At 47.2% G+C, this 14262-nt stretch overlaps 1 protein-coding gene across 1 annotated transcript in view; it reads right to left on the bottom strand.

Annotated features, from left to right (window-relative positions):
• Positions 1 to 1503: 1503 nt before the first annotated feature.
• COLQ (collagen like tail subunit of asymmetric acetylcholinesterase) overlaps positions 1504 to 14262 on the bottom strand; it is a 46326-nt gene continuing 33567 nt past the window's right edge. The window contains exons 12-18 of the mRNA XM_064166939.1: positions 11101 to 11197; positions 9366 to 9505; positions 7309 to 7428; positions 6090 to 6210; positions 4491 to 4593; positions 1727 to 1807; positions 1504 to 1553 (exon numbers count right to left, since the gene is read on the bottom strand). Coding sequence (XP_064023009.1) covers positions 1738 to 1807; positions 4491 to 4593; positions 6090 to 6210; positions 7309 to 7428; positions 9366 to 9505; positions 11101 to 11197 — 651 coding nt within the window. The 3' untranslated portion in view covers positions 1504 to 1553; positions 1727 to 1737. The remainder of the gene's footprint in view (positions 1554 to 1726; positions 1808 to 4490; positions 4594 to 6089; positions 6211 to 7308; positions 7429 to 9365; positions 9506 to 11100; positions 11198 to 14262) is intronic.

Here is a 14262-nt window from a genome sequence, read left to right as displayed (position 1 = left end):
AAGAGTGGCTCGTGTGGAAATAACACTTTGTTCTGAGGCTTCTAGTCTTTGACTCTGCACATCCCTTGCTTTGCTTTCTTCTGGTACAGCCTCCCTGGCACATGACATTTAATAGGCTTCCCAGGTGAAAGCTGGTTTTTAATGGTTGCTAATAAATAAATACAGACTTGCCCTGACTCCCTTCAGAGCTCACAGAGTGGAACAAAGTTCCTAACAAACAAAAACCACATGTAGCTGACACAGCACAAACAAGGATCCGTGGACACCCCACTCCAAGACTGATTCACAGTGACACTAAAGCGATGATGTACACTGGGGGTACCCCCAACATGATGGAGGAGATAGGGAGGAAGAGAGATGGGGACAAGATGTAAGTGGCAAATGAATGATGGTGGTCAGATGGACGAGGGGATGAGAACAAGAAGACTTTCCAGTGTAGAAACCAGAGTAAAGGCAATATTACACTTTCAGGCAGGTAACTGAAGCTGTCTGAGCCCCTTCAGAATCACACAGCAAGCAGCCAGCTTGACAGAGGTGAAAACTGAGGAAACACTTTCCTTCTTTATCTTCCTTCCTTGGCTGATTTTCTCCTGGGAGACAACTCCTTGGCTATTTCACAGCTTACTTGTCCAGTTTGGCCTTTGTGGTCTACATTTTCAGGCCTCCTGTGGCTACTTGCATTAACTTGCATGCACACAGACAGACACAGCCAAATGTCTGAGCCTGAAGGTGAAGCCAACCAGCTTCTGTGGCTGATTTGCTGATCTTGAAAGCACTTACTGAAGGACCTCCACAGACATGCACAGCCAAATGTCTGAGCCTGAAAGTGAAGTCAACCAGCTTCTGTGGCTGCTTTGCTGATCTTGAAAGCACTTACTGAAGGACCTCCACAGACATGCACAGCCAAATGTCTGAGCCTGAAGGTGAAGTTAACCAGCTTCTGTGGCTGCTTTGCTCATCTTGAAAGCACTTACTGAAGGACCTCCACAGACATGCACAGCCAAATGTCTGAGCCTGAAGGTGAAGTTAACCAGCTTCTGTGGCTGCTTTGCTCATCTTGAAAGCACTTACTGAAGGACCTCCACAGACATGCACAGCCAAATGTCTGAGCCTGAAGGTGAAGTTAACCAGCTTCTGTGGCTGCTTTGCTCATCTTGAAAGCACTTACTGAAGGACCTCCACTCCTTCCACCCCTGAAGGTGTGTCATTAACCTTAATGTCGCTGAAGCCATCAGTTCTGTGGGTTACAACACTTGGGAAGTTCACATTGTGAGAGAAGAGGAAGTCTCTATAAACACTGCATCCAAGACACGCTCTGTGTTTATGCAGGGGAGGCTTAAAGACAACAACCCTGAAGAGCTCACACGTGGATTTAACAGTGCCAAGTCGAGGTAATCGTTACACAATACTCCTGGCTAGTGAAATTCAATTTCCCAGTAGCTTCATGATGGAGAGCAAGTTGCCATCCACAGCCACGTGAAAGTCTTACTGGCAAACACTGTTGGACGTTTCTCTATTAAGACAGGATGCAGTGGTCCTATTTTTGTTCCAATCTGCTTTAATTGAAGAACATGAACAAAAAGGAAAGACATCTTACAATGGCCAGCAGCAGCAGGACATCTCTTTGCTTGTTTTCACGCAGAGACAAGTGAGGGTTTTATGTCCCAGTCCTCGAATCAGTAATAGTTAGCACCTAGCACCCCACAATATGGAGGGTGCTACCCACCTCTGCTCCCCTCATGTGAAATAGCGACACTCTGTAGAGTCAATGTAGCAGTAAGAAGTGCATCTCAATTTTCCATAAGACCTAAAACAAAAGAGAAGAGCTCAGTTTCAATGCAGGACTGTGCTAGTTTGAGCCTAGCTGGAACGTTTGGGTGAGAAGAACTAGACCATAGGCTGTGAAAAGGAAACAGTGGTGATGGCTACTGTACTCCTAGGCTTGCTGAGATGGATAAGAACAAGAACATATAGATAGCAGAGTTGCTTTTTGGGCTGCACTTCTCTCTCTAACCTAACCTGCTGTCTGTGTGACTAATCCTTCTGCTTCCTAACCCCCCTGGCTGACCCTCCAAACTACCTTGAAGCGTAAGGCAAACTCTGGGGTAAGGTAGAAGGGTGGGGAGAAGGTGGAAGGGTGGTTGGGAGCCCCTCCTGGGGAGTCAGGTTTCTGGGAGGGCTGTTGTGTTTCTGTATTATTTTTTTACTTGCCTATTTCTGTCTATAGCTGTAGATACTGTAAATACCTGCTTGTATATTGTGCTAAGCTGTAAGTATAAAGCTTCATTCAATTTCCAGAGCTGCTGAGTCTCGTCTGGGTGATCACAGTCTCACAGTATCATCAGAGTTGGAAGAGACCTCACAGACCATCAAGTCCAACCCTTTACCACAGAGCTCAAGGCCAGACCATGGCACCAAGTGCCACGTCCAATCCTGCCTTGAACAGCTCCAGGGACGGCGACTCCACCACCTCCCCGGGCAGCCCATTCCAGTGTCCAATGACTCTCTCAGGGAAGAACTTTCTCCTCACCTCCAGCCTAAATCTCCCCTGGCACAGCTTGAGGCTGTGTCCTCTTGTTCTGGTGCTGGCCACCTGAGAGAAGAGACCAACCTCCTCCTGGCCACAACCACCCCTCAGGTAGTTGTAGACAGCAATAAGGTCTCCCCTGAGCCTCCTCTTCTCCAGGCTAACCAATCCCAGCTCCCTCAGCCTCTCCTCGTAGGGTTGTGCTCAAGACCTCTCCCCAGCCTCGTTGCGGACACGCTCAAGCATCTCAATGTCCCTCCTAAACTGGGGGGCCCAGAACTGAACACAGTACTCAAGGTGTGGTCTAACCAGTGCAGAGTACAGGGGCAGAATGACCTCCCTGATCTAACAAAGTGTGAGGGGGCAAGGAACACCCAAACCATCACAAGGACATAGTTCACATTATAGTTTCTGGATGCAACTGGGAGTGAACAACATCAGAAATTGCCACGTGCAGCAATATATGGGCATCCAAAATAAGAGAATAATCTCCAGTGGTGCTAAACTGTTCTCCCCCTTGCCAGCAATATAGGAACCCAGGAGAAATTGTGAGTGAAGATTAAATTCCTAGAGAAATCAATTAAAAAAAAACACAATAAATTCCCCACTCTCAGTGGCACTTGAGGATGAATGTTAGGAGGAAGTTCTTCCCAGAGAGAGTGATTGGCATTGGAATGGGCTGCCCAGGGAGGTGGTGGAGTTGCTGTCCCTGGAGGTGTTGAAGCAAAGCCTGGCTGAGGCACTTAGTGCCATGGTTTGGTTGATAGGCCAGGGCTGGGTGTTAGGTAGGACTGGATGATGGAGGTCTCTTCCAACCTGCTTGATTCTATGATTCACAGTTTTTTTTCCTTTAGTTCAGCAGATTGCACGCACGAAAATAAAGGCTCTCAGTTGCTCTTCACAACTTGATTACACAGGGAAAATGAAATGTACAACAAATTCTCAAGTTTTTGGGTGCTATTTCTGGCAACAGCACTCAGGATCTTAGAAGGGAATAGCCTTGACAGTAGAAAATCTCTCCATGCTGCCTAAGGGTGAGACCTCTGTGACTCATTTCAGGTTGTCATGTTTACTGCTCTCGATTTTACACCAGGAGTGCTCCAACAATGGGAGTGGAAGGCTGAGCACAACACTTAATCTGCTATGATATTCTGTGGTTTCTTTTTTCCTGTCAATTAGCAGGTTATTCTTCCATGAAAGATAAGGGCTCTGTGCATAATTCCATTTGCAGATTAAATGTTTCCTGTTAGCCAGTAACAATACCTGACAGTTAAATAGAGGTACTGCTGTTGGAGGCAAAATGCTGACCAGGGGAAGCTGCTTAAAGAAAGGCAAGGGAAGGCAAGACAACAATAAGCAGATGTTTTAAATGAAGGATTCATGGCTTTGCATCTGCTGTTTCCTTGGAAAGGCTGATGACTGGTTGGTTCAGAAACAAAGATACCCAGTAACAGGAGGGGTAAAAGGAAGGTGGTTAGAGGTTGTGGTGTGGGATTGATTTTGTTTCCCTTTGGTGTGATAACTCTCTTCTCATGGTCTTTTCTTCTACTAGCATGTCATGGGTAAGCATCATTGCAATGATAATGTCACCAAAGGAAATCTTCTCAAGTGATGGGCAAACACATGCCTATGCGACCTTCCACCATTTCATACAGCAAGAGGCAAGTGTTTATTAGTGGGAGACCAGATTTAGCCCTTAAAGTCACAGTATCACAGTATCACCAAGGTTGGAAGAGACCTCACAGATCATCAAGTCCAACCCTTTACCACAGAGCTCAAGGCTAGACCATGGCACCAACCACCACATCCAATCTTGGCTTGAACAGCCAATGATACACAGGAAAAATCTGATAGACTCTAGAGAGACTCCAGTGGAACAAAGTTTGAGTGGATAACTCTCTTCTGGTTTAAGGCTGGAAGAGAGAAAATAGAGCAAAGCAAAGTGGACACAGCTCATACATACCCAGGGAGATATGTCCTACATGTCAAATACCCAAAATCCTTCCCATCACAGTCTTCAACCCCATCGTGTCTGTAGCCATCTCCACAGTAAGCTCGGCGGCATCCTAGACAACAACACAGAAACACCTTCAGGGCACTTCACATGTGAAAGAGGCAGGGGAAGGAAGTGAGGTGGCTTTTTTAAGGGTGAAGTACAAGGCTTTTTGAGGTGCAAAATCCCTTTGACATCTCAAAGACAGTATGAAGAAACAGAGTAAAAGGACTCTCAATAATAGAGAGCTTATAAGAGTTAAAACGAGTCATTTAAAAGTAGAAATCATTAATTAACTGAAACAAGGACCTGTTTGTTAGAAATTGATCATTCTAAGATCAAATTTACAATTAAATCCACTTAACATTTGGTTAGCCTTTCTCTTTTGGTTCGGGAACAGAATAGTGACAATGTGCTCATTTGCAAGTCACTAAACAGTAATTCTTTGGGTCACATCAGTGTCAGAAGTCTATAAATGGCAGGGCCTTGATTGCCCTGAAGATTCATCCTGTGTATAGTACAAAGTAGCATGATGCACCTCCAAAGACGGAGTGCACAGTTTTGCAGGCACTGGAGCTAGTGAACACTATTCTACTCTTTGCTCACTCCCCACATTTGTCTGTAAAATCTGATTGAATTCTTTTCTCGTGCTTGGAGCCTAGAGAGCTCATGCTCTCTCACTGGATTACTCTGCAGTCAGGCAAGTTTAGAGGGGCATTTAATTATAGGTGTCCTTATTGCAACTTAATTACCTTTAAATCTCTTTCACAGTGTCATTGAGAAGTTGGTTGGGAATCCCTTAGTTCTAAGGGCACAGATGGTGGTGAACAGGTGGAAGGACACAGTGTGGCTGCATACACCTCAATGTCAGAGTTAGGCTAAATGTAGGAAAGGAAAACTTGCATCTTTCAGTGTTGGCCAATAGCTCTTCTGACACTTGAAGAAGTTTCTGTTTCCTAGAAGCAGCCTAGTACCAACCCTGCTGAGTGGCAGCTGCAGATGATGCAGAGTGCTGCACTCTGGGGAAAGAATCAAGTGGTATCAACCTGATAGCAAAGGTATTGAGGCTGACACCTTCCTTACACAAGTGAGTAACAAAGTCCTCAGCAGTTTTACTGACCCTGCATCAAGCTTACTATTAGAAAGGCATCTTCAGCATCTATCCTAAGGGGTTTTGTGGTGCATTGTAAAGGGATGCGATGTCTTTTGGCTAGAAAGCTGTCAGGCCCCAGGGGTGTATGTAAGCCAGTTGCTGGGGCTGAAATGCAGTGGGTTTGGTCTGACTGCAGACATCTCTGCTCATTGAGGTCCATGGTCCTCAGTGAGGATGCATGGGAAGCATTTGACATCAGCTCTGTCTCGTTGGTGGCATCCACATGCACGAAGGTCTCCGGTGTTCACTCAGTGGCCATCGCGCCTCGCTCTCCCCTTGCCTTCACTCAATCCACAAAGCACACAAGCTGCCGTGAGTGAAACACTTGTGTGGTGTGCTTAACAGTGCACCCTGTGCAAACAACCAATGCACCTGCCCTGGTAGGAGGAGGCTGCTCCTGATGCGCTGCAACTTACTTATGCAGTCATCAGTCACGACCGCATTGCCATCGTCGCACTCTTCCCCGTCCTGAACGATCCCATCTCCGCAGGTGCCTCCACCCCCGAGGCGGTAATCCACAGGATAGAAAGGGCTGATCTGGCCAAACAAACACACAGCAGTTACTGAGCTGGACCACCAGCAGCCTGACCAGCAAGCAGAGGTGAAGGGCTGTGGGAAGCAGATCCTGCACGCAGGTTTTCAATCTGCTCTTTGGTGGTTTGCAGCATCTATACTGAATCTGATCCAAAGTCCTGCGAGTTTGAGCCTAGCTGGGATATTTTGGGGAGGGGAATTAGATTACAGGCTGTGAAAAGGAAACAGTGGTGATGGCTACTGCACTCCTAGGCTTGCTGAGATGGATAAGAACAAGGACATAGATAACACAGCTGCTTTCTGGGCTTTGTGGGCTGCACTTCTCTCTCTAACCTAACCTGCTGTCTGTGTGACTAATCCATCTGATTCCTAACCCCTCTGGCCGACCCTCCAAACTGCCTTGAAGCGTAAGGCAAAGTCTTAGGTAAGGTAGAGGGGTGGGAGAAGTTGGAAGGGTGGTTGGGAGCCCCTCCTGGGGACTCAGGTTTCTGGGAGGGCTGCTGTGTTTCTGTATTGCTTTTAAGCTGATGTATTTCTGTGTATATTGTAACTATCTGCTTGTACATTGTGCTAAGCTCTAAATATAAAGCTTCATGCAATTCCCAGATTGACTGAGCCTCATCTGGGTGATTTTCTTAAGCATAGGGGGGTGGGGAACACCCAAACCATCACAAAAGTCCAGTGGACACAAGAAGGATCCTGCTCCTGATTTCAGCAGGACTTAGCTCCTTGAGGGCTAAAAGGAAACATATGATTTGGGTTTGCAGGGTTTGGGTTGTTTTCCACAGCTCTGTACCCTGGAGAGTTTTGCCTTATTTTGAATTAAATAAATAAAAAAAGACTCTTTAGTATCATAATTTCCTGAACTCAGTCCCAGTTTGTTCACAAGAAGTGATGAGCAAATGCCTCAGTGATTCAGGCTGCTGCAAAGAAAAATCACAGGGCTGCATAGAGTTGTGTCAGTCCTCAAAAATGAGCCTTTCCACCTTTTTCCCCCCTCCCCATTGTTTCTCTATGACATCTTAAGTACAGGAGGATTTTCTGCATTTAAAAATGAAACACACACTCACAAGTTTCTTGAGACCCCAGTCATATTTTCACCTGGATTGGAAGCCATCCAAAGGTGTCCTTGAAATACAAAGACCTCTGATCTCTTCTAAAAGCTAAGGCATTTTCGGTGTTTAGTCGATCCAGTTCTTCTTGATTGTTCACCACAAATATCTGGGGCACAGAAAAAGAGATGATTGGTAACCCTCTCAGGAACCCTTCTAGGCTGCCACTGAATCTGGTGTTGCCAGCAGACATCTGTACCTACAAATAGGTGCATCTTGAATACTGTGTTCAGTTTTGAGCTCCTCAGTTGGAGAGGGACAGGGATCTGCTGGAGAGAGTTCGGAGGAGGGTGATAAGGATGATGAGGGGACAGGAGGGCATGGCTTATGAGGAGAGGCTGAGGGACCTGGGGCTGTTTAGTCTGGAGAAGAGAAGACTGAGAGGGGATTTGATAAATGTTTATAAGTATCTGAAGGCTGCCAGGAAGGGGGGACAGGCTCTGCTCACTGCTCCCTGGGATAGGACAAGGAGCAATGGGTATAAGCTGCAGCACAGGAGGTTCTGCCTCAACACAAGGGGGAACTTCTTTACTGTAAGGGTCACAGAGCACTGGAACAGGCTGCCCAGAGAGGTTGTGGAGTCTCCTTCTCTGGAGCCTTTCCAGGCCTGTCTGGATGTGCTCCTCTGTGATCTGTGTTAGATAGCATTGTCCTGCTCTGGCAGGGGGGTTGGACTTGATGATCTCCTTGGGTCCCTTCCAACTCCTAACATCCTGTGAGCCTGTATAAAGTGTACGTGTAGGGACAGGAGCTCAAAAGTCTGACTTCCATGGCTTACAGAGCCTCTTTTTTGGTTCAAGACAGAGGGCCTATGCTTTGGGAGACAGTTCTATCACATGTGCAAAATGCTTGACCCCAAGATTCAATTCTGAAGTCTTGTAATGACAGGATGAGGAGTAATGGGTTTAAACTGGCAGAAGGGATATTTAAACTGGATGTTAGGAAAGAGTTGTTTGCAGTGAGGGTGGTGAGACACTGGCACAGGTTGCCCAGGGAGGTTGTGGAGCACAGGATCACCCAATGTGATCAAAGATCAAGGATCACATTGGGTGATTCTGTGCTCCACAACCTTCCTGGAGGTGTTCAAGGCCAGGTTGGATGAGGTCTTGAGTGACCTGTTCTAGTGGGAAGTGTCCCAGCCTATGGCAGGGGGTTGGAACTGGCTGATCCTTGAGGTCTCTTCTAACCTAAACCATTCTGTGATTCTATATACGTAGAGTAGGAGGTGGAAGAGCATCCTCCAGTTTGAAAGAAGATTTCTAAGCAAGTGCTACATTACTGATGGTTTGAAACAGCTGCAGTCAGCACCTCAATCACACAACCCTCACAGTAATTATGAGACCAGATTCTTGCTCAGATCTCAGAGGCTGTGGATGTTAGATGCCAGATTTTGCTCACATAGTGACATACTCAGAAGCACAAAGTTTCTTAGATTGGAAAAGCCCTTCAGGATCATCAAGTCCAATCATTAGTTTCACACTGACAAGTTCTTGACTAAACCAAATCCCTTAGCACAACAGCTCATCACTATGGTTGGAGAGGACCACCAGCATCATCCAGTCCAACCTTCATCCCAGCATCCTTCATCAATAGACCACAGCCTCAAGCACCACATCCACTCTCCTTTTAAACCCCTCCCTGTGCCAGTGCCTGAGCACCTGCTCCGTAAAGAACTTCCAGCGTCCAGCCTAAACCTCCCCTGATGCAACTTGAGGGCATTTCCTCTTGTCCTATCATGAGTAACTGGGGAGAATAGACCAGCTCCAGCCTCACCACAGCCTCCTTTTAGAATCATAGAACCAACCAGGTTGGAAGAGACCTCCAAGATCATCCAGTCCAACATAGCACCCAGCCCTAGCCAGCCAACAAGACCATGGCATCAAGTGCCTCATCCAGGCTTTTTAGGTAGTTTTAGAGGAGCTGTACTCCTTGTTAAATCCTTGCAGAGGAGCTGTACTCCTTGTTAATCCAAAGTATTAATGAGCAAACCACCACTTACATAAAAGCAAGAGCCACTCACATCCTTTCCCAGAAAAAGCTGCTTACCGCAGGGACTTTGGGATAAGTGTGCCCAAAGACAGACTCCTCATATGAGGGGTTACTCAGATGGTGTGAGGATCTGCAGAGACATCTTCCTGGAGGCCCTGGAAGTCCTCTTTCCCCTTTTGGTCCTATTGCAAATTGCCCTAAGAAGGAAAAAAAAAAAAAGGCAACAGTGGTTTCCAGCTGCTTCTGCTTTTCTTTTCAGATGAGCTGGTGAAAGGCCTGGAACACAACCAAAGCCTGTGAGGAGAGGTTGCAGGAGCTGGGGGTGTGCAGCCTGCAGCAGAGGAGGCTCAGGGCAGAGCTCATTGCTGTCTACAACTACCTGAAGGGAGGTTGCAGCCAGGTGGGGTTGGTCTCTTCTGCCAGGCAAGCAGCAACAGAACAAGGGGACACAGTCTCAAGTTGTGCCAGGGGAGGTCTAGGCTGGATGTTAGGAGGAAGTTGTTGGCAGAGAGAGTGATTGGCATTGGAATGGGCTGCCCAGGGAGGTGGTGGAGGCACCGTTCCTGGAGGTGTTGAAGCAAAGCCTGGCTGAGGCACTTAGTGCCATGGTCTGGTTGACTGGACAGGTACGAGGTTGGCCTGGATGATCTTGGAGGTCTCTTCCAACCTGGCTGATTCCATGATTCCATGATCTGTGTGTGCTGAGAAAGCCCTGCCTGAGCATTCGCTGAGACTGAACACTGAGGGTCATGTGTTGCCTTTCATGTCTATGCCTGATCTCACAAGCTGCCCAGAGTTCCTGTGCAAGCACAGCTTTGAAGCTGTGCAATAGTTGATTACATTTCCCCCCATGACACCATACACAATTGCAGCAAGCATATATCTCCAGCAGCTACTTAAAGAGAAAGTTTTTCTCCACTGCCTTTCTTTCCCTCTGACTCCTATCCCTATCCCTTTCCCTCCCTCCCTCCCTCCCTCCCTCCCTCCCTCCCTTTCTCTCTTTTCTTTCTTTCTTTCTTTCTTTCTTTCTTTCTTTCTTTCTTTCTTTCTTTCTTTCTTTCTTTCTTTCTTTCTTTCTTTCTTTCTTTCTTTCTTCCTTCCTTCCTTCCTTCCTTTCTTCCTTCCTTTCTTCCTTCCTTTCTTCCTTCCTTTCTTCCTTCCTTTCTTCCTTCCTTTCTTCCTTCCTTTCTTCCTTCCTTTCTTCCTTCCTTTCTTCCTTCCTTTCTTCCTTCCTTTCTTCCTTCCTTTCTTCCTTCCTTTCTTCCTTCCTTTCTTCCTTCCTTTCTTCCTTCCTTTCTTTCTTTCTTCCTTTCTTTCTTTCTTTCTTTCTTTCTTTCTTTCTTTCTTTCTTTCTTTCTTTCTTTCTTTCTTTCTTTCTTTCTTTCTTTCTTTCTATTGTGAATTTTATCTTACCTGTTTTTTCTTTTACAGAGCCACACAGGGTGAGTATGCCCTAGCTGATTAGAAATCACAGTCTTTCACCATAAGCTGGGCTATCTAGAAAAGCAGTAGACCTTTGGTGATGGAGATTAACTGGTCCCTCCAAGGTTGCCAGATAGCTTTTCATCATCCCTATCTTGTCCCATAGGAATCACATAATCCATGGTTTTGCCTTTATTTGAAACAACAGAATTCACAATGTAGGCTTCAAAGTAGGGTACAGAGCCCTTGTAATGACAAGGATGGTGTGACCTTCAGGAGCAATCCTCTCCTTACTGTCAGTGCAGAAACTGCCCTGCAGCACTTTGTGTGAAGTGATGAATTGGGGATGGAGAGCAGGGATACTTCTTACCTGATCCTGAAGGTCCAGGGGGGCCTGGCTGGCCAGAAGGACCAGGTCTTCCAGGTGGACCCTGGACACCTGCAGGTCCAATGTCTCCCTTTAGTCCCTAGGAGAGAGGAGACGTCTGTTTATTGGCCAAACTGTTAATAACACACAGCCTCTTCCAGCTGCCACTGGCTTCCCTTTCAAGAAAGTCAAGACTGAAGCATGAAGCACACAGCATAGTCACCCCACCAGGCACCAGGTGCTGCCCTCTCCTATGTGGAGGGAGAAAAGCATGCCCAGGAAAGACTTTTGCACCTAAATGTGAACAGTCCCAGAGATCTGCTCTGCGTGGAGTCAGAAACCACCCTGCTCTGACTTCAACCATTTGATAGCCTTTCTTCAAGGATGTCTTTTTCTACCCTTGGTAGGGCAGAAAAGAGTCAGTGCAGCTGACAGTGCAGCTCAGAAAGGGCTGATGGAGCTGAAACAGCTGACCCTGGAAATTGTTAGTTTCTGTCATAATATACACTGAGGGGAAAAAACCCCAAACCAACACAGAACCAGACCCAGAAAATTCACTAGGGAGTAGGCAAGGTCTTCCACAGTGACATTTTCCACTCTTAGGGTGCAGTGTGTCAGAAGCATGCTAAGGACTTCGGGGCCCACACTGTCTTCAACAGTGCTTTAGGTGCCTGGTATCTCTATGACTTCACTGTGGATATAGCTATGTTAGCAAATCACAGTATCACAGTATCATCAGGGTTGGAAGAGACCTCACAGATCATCAAGTCCAACCCTTTACCACAGAGCTCAAGGCCAGACCATGGCACCAAGTGCCACGTCCAATCCTGCCTTGAACAGCTCCAGGGACGGCGACTCCACCACCTCCCTGGGCAGCCCATTCCAGTGTCCAATGACTCTCTCAGGGAAGAACTTTCTCCTCACCTCCAGCCTAAATTTCCCCTGGCACAGCTTGAGGCTGTGTCCTCTTGTTCTGGTGCTGGCCACCTGAGAGAAGAGAGCAACCTCCTCCTGGCCACAAGCACCCCTCAGGTAGTTGTAGACAGCAATAAGGTCTGCCCTGAGCCTCCTCTTCTCCAGGCTAACCAATCCCAGCTCCCTCAGCCTCTCCTCGTAGGGCTGTGCTCAAGGCCTCTTCCCAGCCTCATTGCCCTTCTCTGGACACGCTCAAGCATCTCAATGTCCCTCCTAAACTGGGGGGCCCAGAACTGAACACAGCACTCAAGGTGTGGTCTAACCAGTGCAGAGTCCAGGGGCAGAATGACCTCCCTGCTCCTGCTGACCACACCATTGCTGATGCAAGCCTGTAATCATCCCAAGGCAAGCAAGAGCTTGGTTTTACTAAGAGCAAGGCAGCGTGTGGCAATGTCATGCTGAGGAATTGTGCCCCTCTGCTCACCTGCCACTCAGCCAAAATGCTGTTACCTATGGGAGATGAGCTTACACACTGTTGCCATCTGTAAAACCAGCCCTAATTTCCCTCGTGGGAGCTTGTTTGTGCAGCCACTTGTGGAAGTTTCACCTTAGGACTGTTCAGCACCTTCCTATTTTTGCTCCTGAATTTAATATGGTGACACTTATTAAAAATAACTATGTTGATCTTCCTGCTTGTATGCTCTCCAGGGCTTGGATTTCTCAGCTTTATATGTCAGAGAGGTACCACAGAGCTTAAAGGTGAAAGATCTGGTCTGGGTTTGTTTTTTTTTTAATGTAACATCAGGCATTATTTAGCATGGCAAAGCCAATACCTACAGTGCACATTTTCTGGTTTAATCACAAGGAGTTGAATTAGAATCACAGAATCAATCAGGGTTGGAAGGGACCACAAGGATCAGCCAGTTCCAACCCCCCTGCCATGCCCAGGGACACCCTACCCTAGAGCAGGCTGCCCACAGCCTCATCCAGCCTGGCCTTAAACACCTCCAGCAATGAGGTTTCAACCACCTTCCTGGGCAAACCATTCCAGGCTCTCACCACTCTCATGCTCAGCAACTTCCTCCTCACATCCACTCTGAACCTTCCCACCTCCAGCTTTGCTCCATTCCCCCTAGTCCTGTCACTGCCTCACAGCCTAAAAAGTCCCTCCCCAGCTTTTTTGTAGGCCCCCTTCAGATACTGGAAGGCCACAAGAAGGTCACCTGGGAGCCTCTTCTTCTCCACACTGCACAGCCCCAACTCTCAGTCTGTCCTCACAGCAGAGCTGCTGCAGCCCTCTGAGCATCCTCCTGGCCCTTCTCTGGACACGCTCCAGCATCTCCACATCCTTCTTGTAATGGGGGCTCCAGAACTGGATGCAGTACTGCTGGTGAGGTCTCAGCAGAGTGGAGTAGAGGGAGAGAATCACCTTCCTCCAGCTGCTGGCCACATTTCTTCTCTTTGACTTGTTTGAAGCTGGTGGCGTTTGAGGCTGTTGGGGGCTTGCAGCTGCATGATGTGTGGCTGCACATCTCAGAGCAACGAAGCACACATACACGCTACAGCAATTTGTTGCTGTGTAATGTGCTGGACCTCATGGATACATTTGCATGTCACTTCCACCATTTCAACAGAGGAAGGCTGATTTTGCCCTGGCTCATTAAGAACTAATAGATTAGTTGCTTTGCTTAATCCTATTAGGTTAGCTGTGTGCCATCAGAACATTGCAGGATTTATGGGAATGTCAGCGATGCTGAGCCCTAATTCCTTCTTACATTATGCAACACAGAAGCAGCAGGCCAGGATTTTGCAGCTCCAAAGAGGTCTATGGGAAACCTCTTCCCCCTCACATAATAAACAGAGATCTGGCAAAGGCAAGGCAGTGCAGGTCCTACATGTGCTGCCTGGAAATGAGCTGCCTTCTGTGTCTGCTGCCTTGGAGGAATGATTGCTTAATGCTCCCTTGCTTAGCACAGATAGATCAAATAATCATATCAGACACTCAAATAATTTTGCTTTGTTTCTTTTGACATGCACATAGGACACCCAGAGATGCTTTTCCCATGGACAATATTAATATTTCTTTCTTTTCATAGAATCATGGAACCAACCAGGTTGGAAGAGACCTCCAAGCTCATCCAGTCCAACCCCAGCCCTGGCCAGTCAACTAGACCATGGCACTAAGTGCCTCATCCAGGCTTTCTTTCAAATTAACACTATCTAAAACTCTAAGTTATTTCTCCTCATCAA

Source organism: Pogoniulus pusillus, chromosome 28 (genome assembly GCF_015220805.1).
Source record: "Pogoniulus pusillus isolate bPogPus1 chromosome 28, bPogPus1.pri, whole genome shotgun sequence".
Taxonomy (NCBI): domain Eukaryota; kingdom Metazoa; phylum Chordata; class Aves; order Piciformes; family Lybiidae; genus Pogoniulus; species Pogoniulus pusillus.
The sequence above is the reverse complement of the archived record's forward strand: the minus strand, read 5'-3'. Positions and strand labels throughout refer to the sequence as shown.